The following is a 21734-nucleotide window of genomic DNA, read 5'->3' on the forward strand; positions in this document are numbered from 1 at the left end:
GCATCAGCTAGTCTGACATGCATCCATCAGTGAAAAAACTAGAATTCCTACACTGTCCAAATCTCATAATATTACTCCCAGTAGATCTTTCACAAACAGTTGTCTTCTATGTGGTTCCAATATAGGATAGTAACAATGCTACTTTCATTTTGAAAAAATTACTTTTTATTGAGAATTTTTAAAGATTTATTATTTTAAATTATCTGAAACATAACAATTATGCTAAAGAATTTCTCATTAGTACTGCTGAAATAAACTACCATGGCATCAAATTTAGTGCAGAGTGCTATATATCAACAATTCACAGTGTAATACCCTAGTTGATTTTTTAAAATAAAAATATCTCTGATGTGTTCTGGGTTTCAATATTTTGCTACAAGCCCCTGACAACAGATCAGAGACAGGCCATATGCTCAGAAGTAGATAATGCATGTCAGACTCTGTCTTCAAAATAGAGTCAGTAAAAGGATACATGCTGTACAGATTGTGTAATTCAAAATAATTGTCGTTTGAACTACTGAAAATGAGCATGTGCTTAAGGAACAGTTACAAATGTTAGCCTAGAAAGTTTGCTTTGGCTAACACATTTTACCTTAATATGATGGGTGGAAGGCTGTGGATATAATCCAAAGCCACCTACGATTATGAGAGTGCTTGTTACATATTTCTTTTTTATGAAATATATAGTTTTGTGGTTTCTTACCTCTGTTTTTCCACTCCCTGTTGATTTATGGCATGGCTTTTATATAGGCAGCTGTCTGTTGTGAAAACAATGCTGAGCTTGCAGCTTTATTTTGATTCTGAAGCTGAACTGGTTTTAAAATGGAACTTAGCCAGCTTCTGAGAAGAGCTATGTGACATGAGTCTCTGCAGGGTAGACAAGGGGACTATGGGCTGTCAGTCCCATGCTCTGCAGTCTAGACAAACCAAAGAATGGCTGCAATGAGAGTTTTTACCTGAAATGTGTTTGTTTCTTAACTAGAGAAAGAAGGCTGCCTATGTTATTTTAAAATATTCCAGTCTTACCAATAGTTTTTTAAATCAATGTAGAGAAAAGCTTGCTACTCCTTGAGTTTTGCATTTTTTTCCCTCCCAAACATTGCAAAAATTCATTGACTACAAAGCTATGAATTATGGGCTGAGTCCTCTCAAAGGACCAGGGATTATACCCTGCTGCCAGAGAGCATGGAGAAAGTTGAGTTGTTTTGGTTTTGACATCTAGACAAAGGCAGCTAATTTCTACAGAACTATCTGGTTGATAAATACGTTTTTACAGAAGAAGTTGAGGTCCACACTATAGACTTCACTCATTTAAAGCTGACTCTAACTTCACTAGAAGTTAGCTCATGAAGAGTTACTAGCATTTCAGAAGATGGTTCCTCTAAAAACAACACAGAGACAGAAGAGACAGCACAGGGAAGAAAGTTCTGAGCTTTCCCTGAATTTCAGCAGAAATTAACTCTATTAAGTTCTTAGAAAAACTCCTTTGTTTGGTACATCTCCAAAGGTTAGTAGGACAGAGTTCAATATACCACTAACTCTTAATTTCCTGAGAGAAATCCAAGAGTGATACAAAATGGTATGTAAATAATACTGTGGTCACCAACAGGATGCTGTAAAAAATGTGGTGATGGGAAAAACTGAGGGTAGATGACAGCTGTGAGCAAGAGAAGTCTCACTCTCTTGATGCATGGAATTTCCTACTTTATTTTTATCTGCTCAGTAAATTACACAAGTTTTAAACTCACGTAGTAACAAAGTCCTCTCTGCATTTGATTCAGCACATTACCTCAAGAAGCATCTTCAGACTGGTAGTAATAATCATCATCATCCTATCCAATGCTAAAATCTATCTCATCTTGAAATTTCAAACAGATGTAAAACCAACACACAATTCAGATTTCCTTTTACCAGTTCGCCAACAAGGAACAGCTTTTTAGCAAGACATCCAATGAATTTCTTCATAAAACATACAAGCTACAGAATTCAATGAGAATTAAAAAAAAAACAAACTAAATGAAACATTTTTACTTAGGTCAAATAAATTCACATAATATGTACCTGCAGAAGTAATCTCTCAAAGGCAAGGAAGTTGTCCCATTTGGAAGTCTGGGGGTGTTTCAAAGTCTGGACTGCAGCCAGCACAAGCTGTAGAAGACCACAATGGTTCTCCAAAGCTTTGAGATTATTTCTGAAAAGCTGAATGTATGAGCTGAGCTGTTCTGGGGTGACTCTGCCTGTAGAAAGGAAAACAGGGCACAGCATTCAGTGGCAGCAAATACAAACCTAGATCTTTAAAATGACAGTCAATGGGTTAAAGAGAACTTTAGAGGCTCTCTCCACTATAGACTTGATCCTAGCTTTACTGCAATCACTGGGAGCTTCAAGAAGCAGCAACAAAGACTTACTTCATTCAGGAACTGTGGCTTAAGGTATGTGGTGTGGTATGGCAGGTATTTAACAATACACAACAGGTGCTGACATAAAGGGTAATACAATTTTTTGTTTTCAGATATAGAGGGACACTCATTTAAGATAGGGAAATAATCCTTGATGACTACTTCTAAACAATGGTTGATCTTTCTATTTTTATCAAAAGTCCAATGGGAATTTGTGAGCATTCTACCTTACACCAAACCCACACCCTCCAGCTGCTTCCTGAGGGTGCATTTTTGATCAGTGTTGACTCAAATACTAGATTAATGCTAGTGATTCAAGGAACTGTTTTCTGGAGCTGTTCTTGGAAGGGACATTTCCAAGGCGTGACTCTTCAGTTTCTGAGATGCAGTAAGCATAGCATGATTTCACCCGTTATTTGAAAATAATTACCCCAGTGACCATACGTTGGTCTGTAGATCTTTCCTTAACAGAAGAGCATGAGAGGAGTCATTCAGGCCACAAAAACACTACAAAATTAGCAGTTTTTCCTTCCAACAGTAAAGTGCCAGCTAAACAGCTCAATCAATTTAAATTTTAGAAGTGATCTGTTCCAAGAAGGAAGGTCCTTAGTACCTCATCTGCCCCAAGAAAATCATCACAGGCGATCACATGTGCCATCAACACACAAGAAAAAATCGTGTCAAAACATCTTCCTAATTGCAAGTCTGGACAGAGATCCAATCCAGGGCTCTCTCCTGGTTCCTGGCAGCCTCTGCCAGTAACGAGTCATCCTCCTCAAGCAAACCAGACCTAAAGAGCAGGGACATGTGAGATGGAGTGAGGAAGATCCTCTAACTTAAACAGGACAAGCTTTGGTGCCAGGAAGGCACTAGGCTGCGATGATGCCAGGAGGTTCATGGCTTACACCACTGATCATTTTATTCAGTATTTTTCCGTAAGGGAAAGATCTTGTAAGACTGCCGCTGTGTTTCTTCTCTGTGTTTGGTTATATCATCACTTTACAAGACTCTTCATCTGTCTCCATCACTTCAGTATCATAAATGGCAAATACATTTTTCCAGCAGTGAATAAATGTTGAAAGTGCTTTTTCTTAGCTTCAGTGATACTAAGGGCAGTCTCCAGAAGAGCGTTTAGATTAGGGAAAGCTGCTAAATAAAGCAAAAGCACACAGGTTCTTTATGGGAATTTTAATGGAAAGCATCAAACCAAAAAGTCAGCAGATTAACACACAAATCAAGCTGACACCACTCAGGCCGGAGAGCTGACAAAAGGCTTCCACAGTTAGCCCACATAGGCTAAAACAGCAACCACAGCCATGTGTGTTTTTAGACTAAACACTGGAGCTTTCAGTCTTGTTTTATTTCTTTTAAAGCTGTGTCAGGCAGATTTACACGGTGATTTGAAAATGTCAGTCCATGATGTCTTGAAGCATAGCTTTGATAAAGACTGCATTATTACCTATAGCAGTCCTGATATATTGTAGCATATTCAAAATCTGATAACTTCCTTCAACTGAGAGAACATCAAGTGCCAGCCCTTCCCTCCTATGAAAGAGTGAAATGGGAGGGCTTTCAAGACTTCTGATCTAAATTTAAAAAAAAATAGTTTTTCAAGAGTTTTGCTCCATATTGTTCCTTATGAAAGTGAATCCAGATCCAGCACTGGATCAGTCTGAGATCTACTCAGCACCATTTCAGACAAACAATCAAATTCTTTCCCACCCTCCGAATACCACCAAAAGAAAGCCCAACACTTATGTAAACTTAAGTGAAATCCTGACCTTAGCAAGCCATTAACAAAACTTTAATGCCAAAAGTCCAGCATCTCATCTGTGATACTTACAACATCCATGGAACCAACTCAGATCCGGAGTTCAAGAGTTCCTGCCACTTTCTACACAGAAATCTCCCCAGACAGCTGGCTGATAAACACAACTGTTCCAGTAGATGATAAAAGGAAATTGGGAAAGTGATTGGTGGTAATCAGCAATTAAATTACTTTTTCTGAGGCCAAAATTCTCACTACCTTCCCTGTTGCTTGCTCACAGAGGGAGATTTCAACACAGCAGACGAAATTTAATCTAATCCCAACCCTACCATGCTTTTTAATTTTTTTAATGTCCCCCTCCTGTTTCAAATCCTTTTGTGTTGCAAAGTGGCAGACAGGTCCTATGAAATCAAGAGGTGACAGATGTCAAGCACATCATTGTGTTTTAACTGACATTTTGTTCTTTTAAAGCAAATCCAGAGATTCCAGGCAGAAGACGGCAGAAACTCATGGCAGAAAGGACTGTCCTGCATCTTGTCCTGCTCTTTTCTCCTCTTCCTGCTCTATCACAGCCATAATCTGCTCCAAACTCTACACCTACACATAGCCAGATGTCTGTGTGGGCATCAAAGTCTGACTTTCAAGGACTATATTATGATGACAAAGCACTTGATCATTTTTAATTCCTGAACGTGGAAAGAAGTAGTACAACCTCAATGACCCTAAAGGGATTTAAAAGTACTAATAACGTTTCTTGCACAAACACAAGGAATTCCATATTGTCTGAGAAGCAAACTTTGCCATTAATAGTTAACGAGTGTAGTGTGTATTAAACAGGTACCTTTATCCCAAACTGTGTCAACAACATTAAATCACAATACAGGACTTGATATAAACAACATCTACTGAAAGCAACATTAAACAACCCCACCCCCCACCCCCAAAAAAAAAAAAAAAAAAAAAAAAAAAAGAGAGATTAAGAGCTTCATGCTTCATCCCAAGTACAGCAGAGAGGATAAAATGAGGTTGTGGTGACTGAGAAGGCTCACAGTGAAAGTCAAAAGTTAACAGAATACAGGAGGATGGGGAGCAGGGAAGAAGAGTAATGTTGATAAGACCGATGATGCAGGTAGTGCAGGAAGTAATTCAGCTAAGAAACTGTGAATATTTAGTTAGGTACAATCAAAGTATTTGTGCATTAATGCAAGAATCCTGGACAACAGAACAAAACAAGTGTAGGCTATGAAACTGTTACAGAACAGAAACATGATGGACAAGGTACCAGTCTCACTACTGAAGAGACAGTTCCTTCCAGGAAACACTGAAAGTCAGTGTGATGAAGCAGCTCTGTATTTTAGTAATCTGATATACTGAGGATAAAAAGGAAGTGATAACAAGAACTAGGCTAGACTAGGAAAAAAGAAAACTAATATTTATGCCTAAGAAATAGTAAAAATTAGCTACGTTATAGTCTGATGTCAGGAGTATGGAAAGCCTCAGGACAAATGTGCAGGAAAAAAATACATCACAAAGTGGGATAAAATGCAAAGTACATTTATCAAAGAATATCATGTCAAACTGATATGTATCTAATTAATGAATTTATTATAATGCACATGGATTTGCATATCATTAACTATGCCATGACCATATTTAAGTGGGAAGAGTCTAGGATTAGGAGAACTGTAAGGTATCAGAAACCTCCAAAAGTAGATAGCAGTTAATATGCAATGGGCATAAGTAAAGCATGAATATATTTACACAAGACATTAAGAAACACATCACTGTATCAACTGATCTTCTAATAGTGGAGACAAGAGTGTAAGCAAACATTTTAAGGTAGGATTTGATGAGTGTCTAATGAGCAGTTGCATAAATGCTCACAAGACTAAGTTCAAAACAAATGGCCCCCTTCAATCCTTCACTCCTATGATAATTAATTTGCAAACATATTGGGACATACAAATGTTGAATTCCACCTTCAACTTTCAAGAATTCAGGACAGATCCCAAAAGAACTACAGAACACTTTTGTCAACTTTTTAATTACAGAGGCCGTACCTTGTACTAACAAAAAAAAAAAAAAAAAAAAAAAAAAAAAAAAAAATCTGCAACACTTTATCGTACAGAAAATGCACAGTTAATCCTACATGCACAAATTATGATGTGTACAATTAGACTGAAGAGAATAAATAATTCTACTACTAGTAAAGCAGATCACTCAAATTAGACATACTGGGGCAGAAATTACCAGTAACCGATATTAAAGGTCTGTCAAAAATCTGTTTTTGATCAGTGAGAGTAGCCTGAGTGGAGCAGAAAGACTTTCACTTCAACAGTTAAACAAAAAATTAACTGGACAAATCACATTTGTAGACATCAAGACATGATTCCACGGTATGACTTTTTTCCATTTTAAATTAATGCTACTGTCTATGTAGTGTAACACAGGCACTGCTTCAAGAAAATAATTATTTTTCAAGATAGATTTAGTTGTAAATTTTTAGAATTCAGAATCCCAAAGTGCTTTTTTTTTCATAAAGATTTATGGATGAATGAGGTGTCTAGAGCAGAGGTCAGAATTATCAATGTGCTGTTCCAAATATACAGTCCTTATTTTTTTCATGTAACACTTAGTTAATTATCTCCACAGGGACAAGAAAACAAGTAAAGAGGAAAGTACATTTTGTGACCAATTGAATAAATAAGTGGATGCTTTTCCAAGACTACCAAATACCGCCAAATACACATAGCTTTAAACTTTGTTCAATTTTGTGCAAGGACAGTTTGAGCTTCACTGCCTAGAGCACTTCTGCTGAGGTCCATTTTTCATTTGACAGAACCACAAATAAGAAATGACCTTGGCACACTTATGTTCACAGGTGAGATTTTTCAAGGCAGTAGTGGGCTGAAAAATTCCAAATAAATTGTTTTCCTTGTCCACAGTCTCAGGAATATAGAACTCTCTCTTTCTCAGTAGCTTGCCTCTGATCATGTCCAATGCCGGATACTCGCACGGAATGTAGAAAGCTCTCATACTCCACAAAGCCAGCTGGGCAACAGTACTGCTAAGGGAGTCAGATATTTTACAGACTAAGTGAGAGCAATTTAGTAGGATAGATGACGTGTCTCCTTGTTAGTGTAATTTCAAGATATTAACTCAACATGCTTTTGTAGTTCTTAGGAAGTTTCAGCAACACTCTTTAACAGCAAGTGCCACAAAAATAATTTGATCTCAACTTTTCTTTAGTTAACTTCAGAAGTCATCCAGTCCTTAAATTGTTAAAGAAGAGAAGAATGGCAGCTACTCCCTAGTTCTTTGGAGGGATGAAAAGTAGGCCACTATGAGATGCACTGTTTGACTGGCTTCTCCAGAATAAGACTCTGGACCTGAAAAGCACTAAACCTGACAGCAGACGTCACAGGCTTCTTTCTGAGAGCATATGCTTATCTCTCACAAACATAAACCCATCTCCTCTGGGGCTGATGGTCACTTATAAGCCTCTCTCCCTTTTCTGCTGCAGGAGCACTAGTATCCAGATGCCTCCATGGTCACAGGTGTGAGCACAGATGGCAAGTCCCCACTACAGCAATTCCAGAATGAATCGATCTTGGGGGTCTGAGCAGCCCCTGAAGTGTACCCCAGACTGCATGGCAGTGGTATCCTCCTGCTGCCTACTGCCAGCAGCACCATGTCACTGAGGAAGAGCTGTGACCAGCCTTGCTGGCCCTTATTGACCCACCATTCCTTCTGCCACCTCAGCAATAGCTGCAGGACACAGGTATTGGAGGTCAGCCACTCTTCCCTGCCTGTCATGGGCTTTCCAGTGCATCTCAAATCACTCCAGAGTGATGGACTTTCAGGGAGGCAGAGCCAGTCACATGTCTGAAGGCATGTATAGCAGTGGCTTTCAAGGACGGCGGAGCCATTGACAATGCGACAACTATGCTGAGGTTTAGCAGATTCTGAAATAGAGGTATATACCCAGAACAAGTAAAGCTGGACTGTATTTACTACTCAACTAACACTTGCCATGTGAGTCTGAACATCTAACCCAACTTGACTCCAGTCTCATCAGCTGTAGTGTTATCTCAAAACCAGTTTATTATTCATCACTAGATATGTATGGTATCATTAAATATTTGTTTTAACAGTGTTCCTATATAGATCATTTATATTTACACAAGTCCCATATGCTATTTTAGCCTTCTCTCCTAATTGGCCGCAGTCTTTTATTACAAAATGGAAACCATGCTTAAATATCAGTTCTGTTTCTATTCTTTCAGAATTCTTTTACATGCCTTAAGACAACTAAAACCTCATCAATTAGGTGGGGCAAATGAAATTAAAGCACTCTAATATAATCATCAATATTACATGCCTAATTATGATCCCAGTTATGATTTATGATCTCTAGGTTATCTACAGTTTCAAGTTTCCCCGTATATTCAGAAGGCTTTGATAACATAACTGGTAGCTTAGGTGTCTCAATATGGATTGATAATATTTTCTTTTTCATCCTTCAGAGCTTTCTTTTTAAATGCATGGCTACTCAACCCATTATTTCCTTCTTTGTGCACTCTGTCATTCAGTTTCCCCTTGTCATTGTTAAATCAGTACGAACACAAAAAGTAACAGCCATCTCTAGCCAGCGTCCACAATATTCTCCAATTGCCCTCCAAAATATTAAAGCAAATTTCAGAACCATTTGAGTAACTAGGTGAAATCTTATCTTCCAGAATTAAGCTTCCTAGGGGCTGCCATCTATATTAAACTTCCAATTTAATACTGGCATACTAGAATTTCTCAAACCCTCGTCTTGATATTGATGGTCATATTTTATTACCTTTTCACCTCTTCCACCAGGTTAAATAAATACTGAATAGTAGGTCCAGTCCCAAGCAGAGGGTCTCTAGCCCTAAAAAACCAATAATCCTTGAGAACAGTAATTTACTGTGAATGTAAAGGCACTTGAAATCTGCAAATTTGGTTGAATCATCTGGATGTTTTAAACTTCTCACAGAAATGAATCAACTTGTCTTAACACTCCCAACGAATTTCAGGTGGTTCGCGCATGTCCTCATTTAGCACCAAGACATATGTTTTCAGACACTGAGTACTTCATCATGTTCTTGGCACGCTGTCCCAGAGAGAGGGAGGTTGTTGTTCTTCTTCAGTACATTATTCACAGGACTGATTATTTCTCCAATGATTTCTGCAAGACTTCTGCAGCTGAGAATACCCTAACAATTATTCTGGGTGGTAAGCAAATAAATAGGGATGGAAAACATGATGATGTATGAGTACATACAAATGTAATTCACCATGTCTCTTCTGTAACAAGTCATCTTTTGCGAGACTGAATGATGAGGCTCACACAGTTATGCTTAGAAAAAAAGCACTGGGCAAGCCACCCAGTTTTACTGTATTGCCATGTTCCACCTCACGCCTTAAACTTAGAAACTTTGCAAGCATACCAGCACGTATTGTATCTTCAGTTTAAATCCTCTAGCATGGGCTGTTCTCAGTGACACTTCAGTCCTTTACTTCTACATGGCTTTCAGCTACTTTCTTCAAGTTTGCTCCCCCCCTTTTTTGACTAGATGACTCCTTTCTTAATGTAAAGAAATTCTGAAACTTTCTGTCATATCTTAAGACACACAAAGCATGGTACTTAGTGATGATACCCACAGCTTCCCCCGTGTTCCAGCACCAACAAAGTGCAGGTGCCACATGTTTCCACTGAGTGCCAAGCAGACACCAGAAACAGGATCTCCCAACCCATGTTCATGAACTCTCCTGCTCATGTAAAACACAGTTATTATGGCTGATGCACCCTATGAAATGAAGATATCACAGCACACATGTACAGCAAATTGTATCTTATTTCCAGTCAGGCTGCTTCCCTACAGATATAAATAATAGCAATTGCAGTATATTTCCTTTTCTTGGACTTAAAGACTAAGTGTTTTATTTTTCTCCCAGGGTCAAAGAGGCTTAAGTGATCTGCTCCAGTGTTTTTAATCATGTCTTGACCATCACAAATGGACAGTCTCCAAGTACAGTGGCTTTATTTTAAAAAAACCAAAACCTTCAAATTCAAAACTTTATTTAGTTTCAAGACTGAGAAGATATAAGTGAACTCAACTTCAGAAAAAAAAAAGTTTAGTGAATAAAAGAAATCTCTGATATTTACCTAAAAAAACACCAAATAAATTTTAGCACTAAACAGAAAGATGGCAATGCAATTACTTCTTTTCATGAAATTGCATAAGCATTCAGTAACTAACAAATAGTATATTTAATACTATGTACATAATGTATGTATATATATAAAAATATTGTAAAAATCAGCTCACTTCTACATAGCAGAATTACTGATTTAGCTTTATACCTACTATTAACTAATGTGTAATCAAAAACTGGAAGAATCATTTAAACCTTTCTTGGGCAATTTTGTTTATATGATACAAAAATTGTTTGTTTAGAAACATTAGAAACACTGTGACTGATGACAGATTCCAGCCAATAAAGCAGTAGTTACTTAATGACATCTCTCAAAACAATACTAGTTACCAGTATATATGCAAGTAAATGCTATTTAAATTTTTAAGCTTTTAACCCACAGCCACTTCCTCTTAAAGATACACAGTACAAAAAAAAAAAATAGTAACGATGTACATTTACATTAAACATTTGTGAAGACTTGAAACAAAGGTTTATCTGTACATTAATGTTTACTGCCAACTATTGTGAACATTGTGTAACTTGTCTAGAGAAAGACCACATTAATACAGGCTTTTCACAATACTTTATCAAGACAAAAATACTTCATACTTAAGTTAACATAAGCTTTGCAGTATTACATTAGCAAAGAATATAAATCATGAAATAATATATTTGCAGGAATCCTGCAAGAGCAATACACTCTTGTTTTCTTTTAAATTTTTAAGAATTATCTTCAACTCTAATCACAACCAGACATGGAAGGAGACCTGGCCACAAGTTCATATTTAAGTGTTTGGGTTTACTGTCTAAAAAAAATATTGAGATTTATAAAGAAAAAAAAAAAAGCCTTTATAGACTTTATCCAAAAAGTCCAGACACATAGAAAAACTATTGTCACCCCTCTACCTTCTTAAAAGTAACAGTAAAGGTTAGCCAAATAGTCCTGCATCAATGTGCCAGCTACAATTTAATCAAAGATAACACACTACCAGCATATTTCTCTGTTTTGCATCACTACACAGGGTTCTGTGTTTCACTTCCATCTCCTGTTTTGTAGCGGTGAATTGAAAAGTAAATGAGGTATGAGATGGAAATATGACATGCTTTACAATTTTATTAGGGCTTGAACCATTACCCATCTTACACCACAAGAGACTATTTAGTATGCAGTAGGTTATTGACTGAACAAAGAGAGACAGTTGAGGCAAAAATACACTTACTGAAACTTTGTAAACTAACTTAACATAGGAACTGTTTATTTCTGCAAGAGTATTAAGTCACAGAATAAAAAGAACTCTACGGTTTTCATCAAGAGCTTGGGGTAAAACACAGTGCTTGATACTTCAGAACTAACTGAAGTCTTTCTTTAAACTTAAATTAAATTTGAGTAGTCCCAATATTACACTTATTTTTAAAGGTAAATTCACATAATGCAATATCCATTAAACAAAGCAACTAACCCAAATCAACCCACAACATGCAGAACAAATCTGAACACTTGATTTCCCAAACAAGAACAACAAAAAGCCATTTACAGTCACCTGCAAGGAATACCTTCCTAAAATACTGAGGGAGAGAGATTTTTCCCTCCAAATGAACTTCTTTCAATAGAAGAAGTACAGAATGCTCCACAAAACTTCTATTTTTCTTTAATACTATTCTGAGTAATTTCAGTTTGGGATGAAAACATCTCTGCTAACCTGTTCTGGTTAAAATGTATTTAATTTTGTTATGAATACACATATCTATGTCTGTCTCCTTCCCTAAATTAGGCATGTTTTCTTTAAGCAGAGGGCAGGACTTAAGTCACACGACCACTTCCAAACCCTCTCCCAAAAGCTGTAGCTGTTGTTGCATTAGAAGAACCCAGTGGGTTGCATGTTTTAAACCACTCTTGTATTCACCGTCCTACAATTAAGATGAAGATTTAGTATTTCAAGGTATTTTTTTCAGGTAGGATGTGTGAATGACACAGATGTTCTATCACTGGTTTTCCTCTCTGGTCTCCTCAACAGGATGGATTTTAGTCTGTACATTTCCCAGAGAAAAACTGCATTTTTGATACTCTGCCATTAAAGACATACAAACCAGTGCACAAATAACAGGTAGATGCAAAGTGGTGCTTTCCCCAAGTCATAAAGGAACATAACTTACTGAAAGACAAATTAAGGGAGGGGGGAAGGGAGGGTGAAAGATGAAGAAAAAAACCTGGTTAAGTTGTTTTAAAAAAAGAATTGTCTCAATCAGCTGAGCAGCTACAAGATCAACAGAGCCAGATAAGAACAAACTACCTACAGCTGCCTTTATTGCTTCAGACTTTTCTTCTTCTTCATGAAATATACTGCACTACTCTACCAGTTAGGAGTTCCTTTGCTTTTAAACTCATCAGCATTAAAGAGTCATAGCCTGTGTCTGGACCTGGCACAGTACCTCTTTTTTTGGTCCTCAAGCCCTTGCCCAAATGCAGTTAATAACAGTAACCTTAAGTAACTGCATGTAAGAAGTCCTCTCATTTTTATATATTTCCAGTGTTTGAGCAAAAGTCCAAGAAGGAGGATTAAAATCTATTATTTGCTAGCACAGTATTTCAACATTTGGGACACAGCAGTTTCCAGTTCTCTTTTCAACTGTAAAAACAATAGCACTCACTAAGAACACATTTCAGGGACGCCTGTAGACACTAGCAAGCCTCTTGCCACATTCAACATTCCATTTTGCAGCAATCACGAAGTCCTTTTTTTCAGCCTTTATTTCATCTTCTCCTGTGTATCTTTCACTTGCAATAGTCTAATACTGGATCTGTGACCTAAATCCCTCTAAAGTTCAGGATTAAATGCATCTGTCAAGTTGAACATGAATCAGCCACACGCTCTTGCAGCAATGGAAGCAAGCCATGTACTAGGTGGCATCAGCACAAATGCAGCTGGTGGGCAGAGAGAAGTGGTTATAACCCTCTATTTAGTACTTGTGAGACAGCAGCTGGAGTATGAAATTTTGGGCTCCACACTACAAGACACACTAGAGTGGGTCCAGAGAAAGGTCACTAAAATGGTTATGGGGGCTAGAGAAAATGATGTATGAGTAATGGCTGAAGGAGATGGGTTTGTTTAGTCTCAAGAAATAAAAGCAGGGAGGGGAGATACTTACTGTCTTCAAGGACATGACGAGTGATTACAGAGAAGACTAAATCCGACTTCTTGGAGGTGCACAGTGAGAGGACAAGAAGCGATGCCCACACACTGCAGCAAGTGAAAAATCAAACAGTACATAAAGGAGAACATTTTCTCCACAAGAGAGATTAAGACTGGTGCAGAGTACCCAGACAGGCAGTGGAATTGCCATCCTTGGACATATTAAAAATTCAGCTGAACAAGGTCCAACATATTTAGTCTAACTCTTAAGCTGTCTTTGTTTTGAACAGGGGGCTGAACTAGATGACCCCCAGAGATCCCTCTCAACCCAAAATTATTCTACATTTCACTGGTATTTGTTGATACCACTCATTCTGTGCTAAGCTGCTGGCAGTCATTAAAAAGGGGTAAATTTCCTGCCAAGCCTTTTCAGTCAACTTCTTTTGGAGAATTCTTTCTCTGGGATGCACTTGATAAGAAAGGATGCATATGTGTGATCTCAAAATGAGCCTTCTGCCACTGCCTTATCTTCTTCTTTACTACCAAGCTTCTGCTACAGTGTTACCTCCACACTTAACAGCCATTTCCAGGTCCAATAAGCACTCCATTCAACCTGCCAAGAGGATAAGTACTTGTTCCTCATAAATCATGTTTCTTTCAACTACAGGAACCTATATGTGCTAGACTGAAAAAGAAGGGATGGAGGATAACTTGCAAAATATGCACATGGACACCACACCTTCAGTTATTCTAAGGTTAAGTTTGTTTTCTCTTTTGAGCAATTGCTTTGTGCTCTCAAGGATGCTACTCTCTTTTGGCCGGTGAGACTGAAAAAATGAACTAGCACACCACCTCCCTGAATTCAACATCCAACTTGAAAGAAGCCCAATGATTAGTGCAAAGCTGGCTTTTCAGCCGGTGATGCTTCTAAGCAACACTATACACAAATGCAGTGTCACTTAGAGATGAAAAACAGACTTCTGCCCCTGAACATCTCTCCCTCTCAGCTATTTTGTCACATCTTCCGAAAAACAGAGAACTTTGTTGTCAGGAACATCAGTATCCTTCACCCTTTCTGTTACATCTAATGAGCTAGAGATGAACTGAAAAGTTTAGTTGCTTAAGAAAAAACAGCAGAAGTCTACATAGTCTTTGCACAATCTGGAGTTTGGAGCAACATCTCTGTCCTAGGCTAGCAAAATCAATGACTACCAGAAGATAGGATCTATTTAGTTAGGTGAACATTGTGAACACTCTAACCATACTCAACAGAGTCAAAACCCTGAACTTCACCCTGGTATAACACTACAAGGTGAAACAGCCATCGTATCAATTTCTTTCTACAGTTCTCAATGTGGTAATGACTATTCAGAAAGACCAGCTTCATCAAGAGTTATCAGGGAAAGCCTAACCCCACTATACTCAAAGAGCATTCCCCTAGGAACGCAAAGGCCTATACGGAAGCTCCCCAAATAGGAATGTATCCAAAACTTTCAGAAACACTTCAAACTCTTCAAAAACATTTAGCAGTCTGAGAAGCAAAAAGCCTTCCTGCCCCTGGAGGTGAGTGATGTAACAAAACATCTGCTATACTGACCAGTGAGATTGGGAACATTTGCTTCAAGTCAAGACTACATTTTTAGTTGCACTACAGGGAGAAATCAAGAATTCAGTATTACAACAAGCTGGAAAAAACAATTCTGCTTGGCTAGATAGTCCCACACTGCAGGACTTCTGTTACTTGTGATCAGACAAAAAGCAGATTAATTTAACTCAGGAACCGCCTGCTCAAGATCCAGGCTGTATAGTGGAAGGAGTTCAGGTCTGAGACAAGCAGCATCTTTCCTTCTCCTTGGAAAAATGCCCTGAGAACACCAGTGAGCCCTTGGAGTAGCACTGTGAGACTCCTGGGGCTAAGCCAGGCCACATTCAGTGAAGATGGTACAGGCAGCCTCCCGCTTCATGAGAATGCCTGGAGGGAGACTGGCTCCTGCCTCACTGATTCCACAGCTTGCTCTTCAGATGGGTTTGGAGACCAGGTAAACAGGCAACAGAGAAATGTGCATAAACAGCCCAAGAACCAGTCTATGATATGATCTCCTCTCTGCATGATGGGGGGCAATAGTATCTCCCAAGCCCAGCTGTTATCCAGGTACCCATCACTTACCCAGAGACGTGCTGCAGAAGGGATTCAAACACCCTGCAGACCACTGAGCCCTGCAATGCTCATCTGCCTCCTCCTCCTTTGTAAAGACTTCAAACCCATACTGACATTGTCTCACTACTTGTCTCTATCACAGAGTTGTTCTAATGGTTGGCCAGGGTGGATTTTAGATAATCTGAGATCAGGCTTGATTTATCTGGAAATATGTCTGTACTTCTCTACTTTATTACAGTTTAGTTTCTTAGTGAGTAGCTTTTATCCCTAAAGTTTATTCTAGGAATTGATGATATTGAATCTTGAATATTTTCACATCAATCTTGTCAGGTATAAGCAGAATGTTAAACACTGTTACAGTCCAATGCAATTTTTTATTTAAAAAAAAAGAGGCACATTTTATATTCTTTAGATAAGGCATTCATCTACCTTTTCCTGTCCATTCTAAGGTCCTTTTCTAACTCAAAATGTTATTTCATATCTCCAGGCTAAAATTTCAGGATCTTCCTATTTCTACCCAAACAAATTTTAGAGTTCAATTCAACCCATGCAAGCCAGCCCATCTGAAAAAGTTACAGTACTCCTCTTTACTTCACAAAGCCTGAGGCTTTGCTAATTTTGTAGTGGGATTGATTTTTAAAACTGTATTTGTACAGTTCCAATGGAAAGAAACCAAAAGGCTTTTCTTCTGCTAACAAGGGCTCGTGTAACAGCACACTGCACTTTGTTTCTGTTACTATACTAGTGTTTCAACTTTCATCAGTCTCCATGCCAGTAAAAAGACACAATAAAGGAATTCAGTCTCAATCAAGGTTTACTGTGCTCTTTTCAAACAGAAGAGCAAGGGTGTTTCTAAAGCCACAAAAGAACATTTGTAGCAAAGTTTTTACCACTGCCAAATACTATGCTAATAGCAAAGCTTTCAACAAGAAATTCATGGGCTGCCATGTTCAGAAGATGATTAAGATATGCATCAGACCTATGAAGAACGGAACGGGAAGGAGAGGAATGGAAAAAACAGCAACCTTTCTGCTGTAGTGTAAATCAGGCTGCTGCCTCAGAGCAGAACTACTTTCAGTCATTTACTTTAAGAGCTGAGCAGAAGTAAATCCTTTCCAGTATTTACAATCTCACTTGTATTTAGCACAATGCTATAAATCTCACCCAAAAGCTATTCTGACAATCTTCTAAATGGTCTTTTAAAAATAATTTCAAAAGGAGACTTAATTCTTTAAATAAAATAATTTTCTTTAAAAGCCAGGACTTTTCTTATGTCAAAATAATTTACACCTACACAATGGGATATCTGACCAGAACTTGGCAAACATTTATCTTCCCTGCATATTTATCAGCATTCACTTGGGTATCCAAAACACAAATGAAACAGCCTCAGAGGCAAAACGGAGCATATGTAGTTCCTAAAAAGTGTTGTTTGTTGTTTTCTGGGTTTTTTTCAAGCATGTGCATGTGTATATAGAGAGATATGGAGTACTTTAATGACTCTATTTAAATGAACATCTAGCAAAAGACAGCTCCATCTGTTGACATGCAAACACAAAATGTTTTGGGAAATGTATCTAGCTGAAAGGTTTAAGGCAAATCTTAGATGTAACTACTATGTAACATGGTTTTTGTGCATTTATATCATCCCATAAAGAAGGGGTCTCAATGTCAGCACACCCCCAGTAAGCAATATCAAACAAATACTCCCCAGAAGTCAATACTGGCAGCATTACTAAACTCCACAGGAAATTACACCTTCAAAACCCATATTATGTATTTATGGACGGAACAGATTAAACTGAACGTAGCATACATGAAGCCTTTATGCTGGCTGGAATTTCTGCACAGTGCTTCTCTGCAGAAAATCAGATATGCTACATTGCTACACAGCTCAAGTTTTGCTCTGTAAGGAAAGGGCAAAGTAGCTTCATAGTTTTTTCTTCTAGTTGGTTTTATGGGCCATCACTTGGCACTTTGTCTCCCTCTGTGATGCAGTTTCCTAAGACTTGCAATTCTTCTTTAAAAAAGAAACAGGATTTTAAACTGCTTGTAATGAACAGTTCTAGACAGCTTACTAGCTTGTGTCACTTGCTGAAGTTTGTAACAACGTAGTTCTTTCACTCAGTGAAACAACAGATAAAATATGCACTTTCCTTGCACATAAATGGAAGAAGAAAAAAAAAGCAAATCTTCCTTGAATATGGTATAAGACCACTTAGGCCCACTTGAAAACTTGAGTATGAGACAGATGCAGAAGGAGAGAATCCTGCTCTATTCACAAATGTCATGGAGATGGTCTTAAATTTGAAACTGGGCTTGCTCCAAGAGTCCATCCACCAAAACCTTCAACAAAATTTTGCCAGCTCATCTTCAGCCACCTTCTTTCTACACTGATCCCTTCTGAAACAGTCAATAGGACTTTCAGACATCCCCACTACCACTTTCCTTGATACAACTAATAAAATAAATATGCAAATCAAGAACACCTAAGAGCAGTGCTCCAATCTACTCGTCTCAAAAAACGTGGCCAAAATTGTTTTATTTCCCTTTCTTCTTCCTCAGAACTCCTCTCCTCTCTCCACTCCTGATGATTTCAGTGGGAAAAGATGGGAGTTCCCAGTGGCCTGCAGACATACAGGGGTGCCGGGGAGAAGACATGTGTCTCCTTCTACAGTTCTACTCTTCCCTCTCGGGAGAAGGAGGACACATGCAGAAGATATCAGAAAGTGAAAGCTTGAGCTGTATGTCATGCACAGCCAGGCAGAGAAAGAGGAAATTCTGGTGTCAGGCACATTGCTTGCTGGTAAAATGTGGGCAAGCACACACACCTCAGAGTAATGAGCAGCCTTTCAAAGCTCAGAAAACAACAGAATTTATTTTCCTTGCACCAAAAATATGAGAACAGGATGGGATCGAGTTTCTCATTGCTGAACAGGGCCCCCATGCTGCCAGTGTTACACGTGATGCAGTCTTTCAGGCAGGTGGCCACTGCAGGAGGGCTCAGCTACACCAAATGGAATTCAAAGTTTTGCTTTCAAATGTAATTCACTCCTTATTTCCAGAGGAAAAAAAGCAAAAAAGTAGTAGTAAGGAAAATACTCTTACCACCTGACACAGCTGGTCTTAGTAAAGAGAGTAAGAGGCAACTTTCATGCTAGAAAAACTCTCTGACATTTAATATTAGGGTCATAAAAAACTCAGAAAATACCTTAAGTGTTGGGAAAACCAGTGTGCAATCCACAAGATCTTCCAATACAGGCAGAACCCGAGTTAAAGTCATAAAAACTCAAGTCTAAGCACAGAGCATAGTGAAAGCATCTTCCTTCTCTCCAGCCACTGTTGCCTCATATCACAGCCACAGTGGAAGGAGCCTTTTGACTACACACAGCAATCGGGACCAGAACATACCACTAGAATTTTTCCTTCTCAGCAAAAGCAGCAATTGATAAACAACACAATTTGCAGCTTCCCTGCAGAGAGCTAAGATGTTCTGTAGCACGATAAATGAGGAACGAATGTTGTAAAGATGAAGATGTGTTCTAAAAATTCATTAATAAGTATGTGTCATTGGCTAATGCGACATCTCGATGTGAATTTAAGTTTTTCTGCATTTATGGCTCTCCTTTCCTTGTTTCTCATTTTATCCCTGTTTATTATTTACAAGACTGCATCAAATTTTGTTTCGCCCTTTGAAATTCAACTACAGAGTTAAAGACTGATTATGATTCTAGTGCAATATAAATATACAATGTACAAAATACATAACTAGGTTCCATAAACGTTAGTAAATTACAGCTATGCTTCAACCAAAAAAAAAAGTCTCAAGAACTACAGTGTCAGAAATTTGTTTCACCATCAACTCTTAAGTGTTTCTACATCACACTATACTGGGCCCAGGTATGTCAGACATTTAGGCTGCCATCAGTAGTGTCAGCTAACATGATTAAGAACTGGGTTATTGCAACCTTCACTGGATATTATGGGAAGGGGACACAGAGGAAAAGGTGGCTGATCTAATCATTCACACAAAGCAGCAAAGGTGGTAGATGGATCATTATCTCTCAAAGACAGGGCACAATTACTTTTAAAACAAAGCTGAATTTCAACATTAATAATCTTTTTTAAAGGCATATTTAATAGAAAAACAGCGTGGGGTTCTTAACGTTATTATGGTGAATATTCAGACACACATTATCAGTGAAAGCTTAATCAAGGTATTATTTACTGTGCCTTACCTCATTCAGACAGATTTGTAATAGCCCTCTCACAGCTGCTCCTTTTCCATTTCTATAAAACAGCTTAGAGCATTACTATTGCAGAGATCTAATATTTCTGATTAATAAGCTACTCAATGCATGGTCTAGGTATTTGTAAAGACCATACAATATATGAAATGTTATAGTTGTTAACAGTTCATGAGTTGGCTGTACATCTAATTCTTCTACAGTATCTTGGCAGTTTACTCCGGAGTCCCAGATAAAAGCCTATTACTCTTATTTCATGAAGACCTTTCTCTCGTGATGAAAAGTTCAGCATAAAATAGTCTTAGAGTACATAAAATGCAAGAAATTATTGTGGTATAGAGCCATACCAGTTTTTATAAGTCTAACATGATATCAGTTCCTGCATTTCACTGAGTATGGTATACAGTGAGTACGAGGGTCTAAAAAAGCTATTGCAAGTCATTATGTTATAATCTGTATCTCTAATATCTTGAAGAATTCAGGTTTAAAGAATGCCCAGATGGGGTTTTCAGCTTAAACGCTCTTGAGCCAGGAAGCCTTACTCCACATAAACCTCACTATCTATGTAATATAATCACTACCTGTATAATGTAATCATATGCAAGATCTGCACAGCTTCCATCAGATTAGGTGCTATTTACAATGACCTCTTTCAGGACACAAATCCTGCTGACTTTTTAAGAATACCCAAATTCTCATGCTTTGCAGAATAAAGACAAGCAGCACTGCTAACCATTTGCATGCCTTTAAAACCCACCTTCATAAAACTCCATTGCTTCACCATTGCTCTCAATCTTAAGGTGCTAGTATTTAAAAGAAAACACTTGCCACTCACATATATACCAGAAAGATCCTATGGTAGCCACAGTGCTCACCTGAAACCTGTTGACAAGGATGGGGATGAACTAAGGATGGGTTCCCTGAGAGGTTTAAGTGGAAGAAGAGGAGCTGACATCTTGCACATTACCACTATGTAAGGAAGGGTATGTCACACTACTCACCCATGCTCATCTTAATAGGTAAATTTTCTCTGCTTGCAGCCTCCACAAGGTGTCTCCTAGCCTCCATCACAGCTTCCTTTTGCTTGAGGTTCATGAAGGACTCCCAGAGAGCTTTGGCAGCTGGATCACTATAAGAAAATGACAGGATTACACTAAACATTGCTTGAATAATGGAATAAGCTTAAGACAACATTTATATTTTAAGATGAGTGCTTCTACTTAATAACTCCTCTGAGGTGGGCAGGATACAAGCAAAAATAGCGATATAAAAGTTTGATTTTTCTTAGCAGAACAGTTGCTCAGTTTTAAAGACAAAAATCTGCAACTTTTTGCTACCAATTCTAAATCGTTAGAATTCATATAAAACAAATAAGCATGTCAGCCTCAAAGTAACCACTACTGTTCAAGCATGGGAATATCAGGAACAGTCCAAACTTCCTTAGTTACCAAAAAGCTATAGAAAGGATGGGCTCTAACTTCCCCACGACAGTTTAAATCTAAAGCCAATACTTCCAGCACTGAAGGCTGCTGGTACGATTTAATGAACTACTGTCATTCTGGGTTTCATGGATTCTCCTTACATGAAATGAATAATCCCTAGCAGAATGTAACAGTCCTTTATGGTCTCTGTGTTTACAAATTTCCTTTTTATTGTTACTGTTGCTAAAATTAATTTAGGAATTTGTGTGGCTCATCTGCACTCAGCTCCCTGTCAGTCTTCCCTCTCCTTTGGGACACTGCATTTGTTGCTGTTGTGAATGAATTCAGTGTTTGCTCAGTAGGGGGGCTGTCTCTTATACAC

At 38.2% G+C, this 21734-nt stretch overlaps 1 protein-coding gene across 1 annotated transcript in view; it reads right to left on the reverse strand.

Annotated features, from left to right (window-relative positions):
* Positions 1 to 21734, reverse strand: part of SCFD2 (sec1 family domain containing 2) — a gene marked incomplete at its 5' end in the record, with an annotated part of 197228 nt that overhangs the window by 141925 nt on the left and 33569 nt on the right. The window contains 2 exons of the mRNA XM_026846978.1: positions 2062 to 2237; positions 20933 to 21060. Of these exons, the coding sequence (XP_026702779.1) occupies positions 2062 to 2237; positions 20933 to 21060 (304 nt within the window). The remainder of the gene's footprint in view (positions 1 to 2061; positions 2238 to 20932; positions 21061 to 21734) is intronic.

Source organism: Athene cunicularia, assembly GCF_003259725.1.
Source record: "Athene cunicularia isolate RWA chromosome 4 unlocalized genomic scaffold, athCun1 chr4_part1, whole genome shotgun sequence".
NCBI classification, from domain to species: domain Eukaryota; kingdom Metazoa; phylum Chordata; class Aves; order Strigiformes; family Strigidae; genus Athene; species Athene cunicularia.